Source organism: Pteropus alecto, unplaced genomic scaffold (genome assembly GCF_000325575.1).
Source record: "Pteropus alecto unplaced genomic scaffold, ASM32557v1 scaffold87, whole genome shotgun sequence".
Classification (NCBI taxonomy): Eukaryota; Metazoa; Chordata; class Mammalia; order Chiroptera; family Pteropodidae; genus Pteropus; species Pteropus alecto.
In genome coordinates, this window is record NW_006443225.1 from 22925686 (window position 1) to 22931896 (window position 6211).

Below are 6211 nucleotides of genomic sequence, written 5' to 3' on the forward strand. Positions count from 1 at the left end.
GCCGCCGCATTCCGCACGTGGATTTCCAGGACCCCCGCGAGGACACGTCTTCCCAGGTTTGGAGAGTCGGCGCGAATGACTCAAGTACCAGTGACACACCTGCGGAGCCAGATTGCGCGCGTGGGACAGGCGCTGCGCACGGGACGCCCCGCGTTCCCAGCCGGCGCGCCTCGGCGTTCTGCCTGGAGTCCGAGAGTCTTCGCGTGAAAAGCCGCATCCCACGCTGCCGGGCCCGTTTTCACGCGGGATGTGGAGCCCGTGTGCGGGGAAGGCGAAGCTCCTTGCCTTGGCGCCTGGGGACGCGTCTCAGAGGGACACTGTCCGCGACTCCAGCGCCAGACGCCCGGTGCGGGACGCCACACTCGCCACGGCGCGGTCCGCGCGATTCGGAGCCCACACGTGGGAGGTCGGTGTTCGCAGCGTCCAGCCCCGTGACCGGGGGGCCGCATCTGCACGTGTGGAGCGCGGGTCCCCACGTGAAGGGCCTTCCAGGGGCCCCACACGTGGCGCGTCCCCTTTCGGGCCCGTGGGGCGGAGTTCCGTGTCGGAGAGTAAGAGACATCCGTGCAGGGCTGAGTTCCACGGCACAGTGATGAGGTTCCTTGTGGGACGGTCACCACTCGTCCCACACTTACAGGTGCCGGAGCCACACCCGGAGGGCCGGGTTCAGTGCCGGAGCAGCAGGACACACACTGTGGGCTGGTCTGTGCCTGGAGAGACGCGTGCCGCCCGGAGGGCGCAGTCCCGTGACCGGGGGGCCGCGTCCTGCGCCTGCGGCCGGGTTTGTGCGTAGGCAGCCAGCTCTCACTCCCGCCCAGAGCGCCGGGTCCCGTGTGAAAAGCCAGGTTCTGTGCTTTCTTGGAAGGCAGAATTCACACCTAAAAGTCTCAAATCAACGTCTGAAAGGCCAGATTCCACACCTGGTCGCTAAGATTTAATTCTCCTTGGCTCACGTTCCACACACAGTTGGGGGCTCCTCCTTTGCTGGGTCAGATTCTGCCCCTTGAGTGTGAGGTTCCGTGCCTGAGGTCGGGGCTCCCCCTTTGCTGGGTCAGATTCTGCGTGAGGGCCAGGTTCTGCCCCTTGAGTGTGAGGTTCCGTGCCTGAGGCCAGCGTTCACTGCCCGCCGACCGTGCTTCACGCCAGCAAGTCCAGGGTCCATGCCCGCTGTCCAAGGTCTGGGCATGTGCAAGTTCCATATGCAGAGGCAGCTGGCAGGGCCTCGGTGGCCTCAGGGCCTCCGTCCACGTCAAGAAGGCAGGTTTCACGTGAAGAGGGACAGAGTTCACACCCAGAGGAGCTGAGCCCATATGTACGGGGCACGTTCCATGACTCACGCAACTGTCCACACCTGGGGTCCCTGTCCACACTGGGGGCCACGTCCAGTGTGTGGGGCAGAGTTCAAACCCAGGCAAAGGGGAGGGAGGCCTCACTCCAGGCCTGCGACACCAGCTCCCTATGCTGGGAGACCCTTTCCCACCCAGGACCCAGGCCAGAGCCTGGGGAGCCCGGTTTCCTGGCCGGAGGGCAGGGCCCGCGAGCCCAAGCAGGCAGTTCGGCCACAACTACGCTCTGGCTGGGAAGGAGGGTTTGCCTCTAATTCATTACTCCAGAAGTGGCCATGCTGATCACCACATTGAGACCGTGCTGTGACATAAGTGACCGAAGAATAGCAGCAGAAGCATGCGGCTTGCCGGGAGCTTTTCTGTACTTGCAGAGGAAAATAATGCTTCTGCTGAGTCAATGTGAAGAGGCCAGCGGGAGACAGAAATCGAGTATTTGGGTTTCGCATGGTGTTGTCATGGCTGTTCAACTCCGTAGTTACCCCGCGGTGACGGAGCGCTAGGCCTCACCTGCATTGCTGGGTTGTGTGGTTTAGTTCTATGCGACATGTCCTGTTACTTGACAGGTCAGAAAACTGTGGCGCAGACAGTTGTACTGATCTTCCCAACGGGCTCCTAGCCGGTATGCAGTGGAGTAAGAACGTGAGCTCTGCCACACTTTATGTCTTTAGATCAGGGGTCTCCAACCCCCGGGCCAGGGTCCGTGGCCTGTTAGGAACCGGGCTGCACAGCGGGAAGTGAGCAGCAGGCAAGTGAGCAAAGCGTCATCTGTGTCTGCAGCCGCTCCCCAGCTGGCATCACCTCCTCAGCTGCGCCTCAGATCCTCAGGCATTAGATTCTCATAGGAGCCCCCATCCCTGGTGGCAGAAAAATTGGAGACCACTATTTCAGATGCTAATGGGCTTTGTCTGCAGTCTTGAATGAACCCCAAACAGGTAGTAGTTGATGCTAATTCCCTGGCTGCAGTTAAACTCAACTGTCTATATGATGCACAAAACCTACATTTTAAGCTGCAAAATGATCTTACATAATCAAGAAATGCAGTATTAACTCCAAGAACTATTCCTTACAGCACTAAAAACAAATTCCATTCAACTTCAGAGGTGTGAATTAATGGGATGCACAAAGTGCGATATTCTTAACTAGTTCTTATAAAGCAATTTTTATCCTCAAAGCATTTTAGGAAATTAATTAATCATCACATCCTTTAGAAAGAAAACTCTTCTGTCTGCAGGAGCCTCTGTCACAGGATTCAGAAAGCGCTGTGATTCAGGTACACGCTGACATTGGGGACGTTCGGATCCACTTATTCACTAAGCAAATGTTTATTTAGTGTCATTTCTAGAAATCTGTGCACTGTGCTCTCTGCATTGTGCAACTAATAACAGTACAGAGTTAGAGCCAGCCTAAAACTGAAAGAATCTTCATAGCCACCGTGTCATTCATTTATTCAACTTCCTGCTTTAGGATACATTTTTATTACATCACTGACGCATTTTGCAACTGAGTATCATTTCACGCAGGGTCTGTTCCTGTCAGGTGAAATGATAAATTTGTACATTTGGAACTGCAAATCTAGTTATTCATGCTTTATGTAAGCAAATTAATTTTTTTCTTTGGGATTATTGCCAATATTTAATATGAATTCTACCGAGATGTCGAAGAATTTTAAAAATCACAGTAAATTGCAAAATGGGTTCATTGATCTGAGCAGGTAACCAGAAGAGGTGGCACAGGAGCTGGGTGAGCTCGGGGTTCCCAGGTGGAGGTGTTGCAGATGCTAGGTGTGCAGGGGAAGGGTTGGCACGAGCGGAAATGTAGAAGAGGGGACAGGCGTAGCGCGAAGGTGAGCTGTCCAGTCGGAAGGAAACACCGTCACAATAATGGCCATAAAGACAGTGCGGAGACCCGTCCGTAGAAGTCCGTGAATAGTGGGCTCAGAGTTCAGTCTTCACTAAATGAATCCCCATATGTCAGTATCACCCTCGGTACATGTACCGAACCTTTCGAGGCTAGAGTCACAGTGGACCTGCCGGAGCCTGGCACTCACAAAACAGAAGTTCTCTCTGTATTTATGAGTGCCGTGGGTCTTCACTGAAACAGCTCTCTCTGTGGTGTTTAAAATCTGTAAATAACTTTGCAATATTTCTCATTATAAAATATTATGTAATCATCATGCTTTTTAAATGTAAGAAAATATTAAGAAAAACACTAAAAAGTTACTTAAAATATTACCATTCAGATGAAATGGCCGGTACTATTTTGTATCTTAGTCATCTTCCCAATATTTCTGGGCTTACGCACGCGCGCACACACACACACACACACACACACACACACACACACACACACAGTCACATTCCCTTTACAGAGCTGTATACATTATATCATAAATTAAACATTCTTCTTAACCTGAGTCCATGTAATTTTGAATATTTCAAGATTTATTGGACCAATCCTCTCTTCGTTAAATTTTGGTTCCTATAAAAATCGGAAGTTCATGAACCATGCCACGTCAAGCACACAGTGTGCATCTGTATCGATCCAATTTATATTCTTCCCCAGATTTTCCCGGCCCACCTGCCTGCCAGGTCCTCGCTGCCTTCTCAGTGAAGTGCTGTGGAACTCAGTGGAGTGACTGCCTCAGCAGTCACCCCGTGGGGGCTCCGGGCTCCCCCAAGGAGAAGTCATGTGGGGGGAGCCTCCTGGGCAGCTGCAGCCCAGGCCACATTCCCAGGGACTCCAGGTTCCAGCTAGAGGTCGAGGCGAGGCTGTTGGGTAGGGCCTGCCTCTGGCACCCTAGGTAGGCTGCCTGAGCCTCTGGAGCAGCTGAAGTGCAGGTGTACTTAGTACCGGCCGGGGTGACTGAAGGGGCAGGCGGATGGTGCTGGAGAGATGATGATGAGGTCTCCCTCTCCCCCGGGGCAGTTCCGCAGGCCTGCACCGCCAGGCCAGAGAGAGCTGGCTGAGCCAGTGACTGGCTGCACTTTCTTGTGAAACTGCCTACGTCCCCAAGCACCACTTCTAATTTTTTCTCCTTCCTTTTCTGCCTGGCTTCCCTTGTGCATCATTTTTGCTGCCCTGCCGTAGGTTGGACCTTCGGCCATGTAAACTTTGCCTGAGATCCAGCTCCCAGGCAGTGTGCGCGAGGTGCCTTCTCTGTGATGTTGCGATGCTGTCTGCTCCTCCCTTGGAGAGACGCGCCTCCGTCCTGTGAACCCGCGGGCCCGGGGAGCGCGCAAGTGAACCTCAGGTCAAGATGCCCTGACTTCCTCCCGCGCAGGTTGGGTTGGCTTACCCTATTCCCAGCAACTGAATGCTAATTTCTTTTCGACAGACTGTGAAGTGAATTCTTTTTGCTCACCTGTAATCTTTTTTGTATTTTGCTGTAAGTCCCTGCAGTGCAGCCTGGGGAGCAAGGAAAGATTCTGTTGACCAGTTGTCGGCCTTTGCTTCCCATGACAGAAGCTAATCTGTTATTCATCTAACTGAATTATCCCTTTTTTATAGAAAGTATTGGTTTGCTGGAATTTAAATTTCGAGAGAGCAAAACGAGCATGGCCATTTACCGTGCGACAGATTTTTAAAAAAAAAGCTAAGCCACCCACGCATGAGGTGCTTAGCGCACACTGGCCTCTGCCTTTAGAGTTTGCGGTTGCACACATGACAGCGGACAGCTGACACAGCTTGAGTGTTTGATGGAGAAAGTATGGAGCCAGAGAGGTGAGCTCTACACCAACACCCAGGAATGATTCGGAGCTGGGAGGCAAAGCCTGGAGGGGAAGCAGTGAGTGGGGGCGGTGCCTGTGCACGGACATGTGCGTGTGTGCGCGTGTGCGTGTGTGCTTCTGGGAGGGCTTGGGGAGAGGTGAGACTAGGTTTTGCAGGGTCTTGAGAGCAACACAGAGGACAGATGTGCATTTGGCCTGAACCCCAAGGTCGGTGGTGCCACTGACTGCGTGTGTGCAGGGAAGGAAGGGACCTGGGCTTCCATGGCTGGAGCAGGGACAGGGAAGGAGGTGTGAGCTGGGCGTCCAGGAAGAGGCTGTGGCTCCGGGGGTGGGGGGAAGCTGTGCCTGTCAGAATCCCTGCTGCATTGGCATGGGGTGGGCAGAGTCAGGGACGATGCCCTCTCCTCCTAAAGAAGACCGGCCTGTTCATTGCAGCCTGTTCTGGTCTGCTGCTCGTGTTCCCAAGGAGCTATGCTGGGTTAGCAAAGGGATTTATGTAACTGCTGGTTACGTAAAATACTGATGATTGGCTTTTTTTGAGCAACTATTTTGGGCCAGGCATGGAATATTTCATTTAATCCTCACAGCCTTCCATGAGGTAAGCGCTGCTATCATTCCAACTTAGATGAAGAAACTGAGGCACAAACAGATTGTGATTTGCCTCAGGTCACACAGGTCACAAGTGCAAGAGCCTGTGCGTGCCCCTCCCCCCCATTTAAAGTGCACGGTGCCGTGGTGAGTGAAAATGAAAGAACTTAGTGAAGTTAAGAACATTTGTAAACCTAAAGCAATGTCGCCCATTGGAAGGTGGTCACGTCATTCAAAAGAATTTTGAAGCCCAGTTTCTTAGAAATTGTCAGTTGAGGCTGTGGGGCAGAACTTCGCAACTAGTTATCAGTTTGCGGTTCTTTTCTTTTTGAAATGTGGTTGACATGACCAGTTTTTGAAGCGTTAACCCTTTAAGCCAGAACCTCCCCTTTCTGTTTTTCTTTTCTTTTTCTTTTTTTCCTAACAGATTTGAAGCTGGGATAGAAATTGGAAGGAGGAAGTTGCTGTTAAGCGCTGAGAATTCTTCCAAGTGTAATTCTGTCTGTAAATTGCTTTAGCAAATGAGAGTCTTTTCAAACCCGTCCCTCA

The 6211-nt window shown here is 52.4% G+C and overlaps 1 protein-coding gene across 1 annotated transcript in view; it reads left to right on the forward strand.

Annotated features, from left to right (window-relative positions):
• The first annotated feature begins 247 nt into the window (after nucleotides 1–247).
• Nucleotides 248–6211, forward strand: part of NECAB1 (N-terminal EF-hand calcium binding protein 1) — an 80994-nt gene continuing 75030 nt past the window's right edge. Inside the window, exon 1 of the mRNA XM_015598626.2 lies at nucleotides 248–406. Within this exon, the coding sequence (XP_015454112.1) occupies nucleotides 248–406 (159 nt within the window). The remainder of the gene's footprint in view (nucleotides 407–6211) is intronic.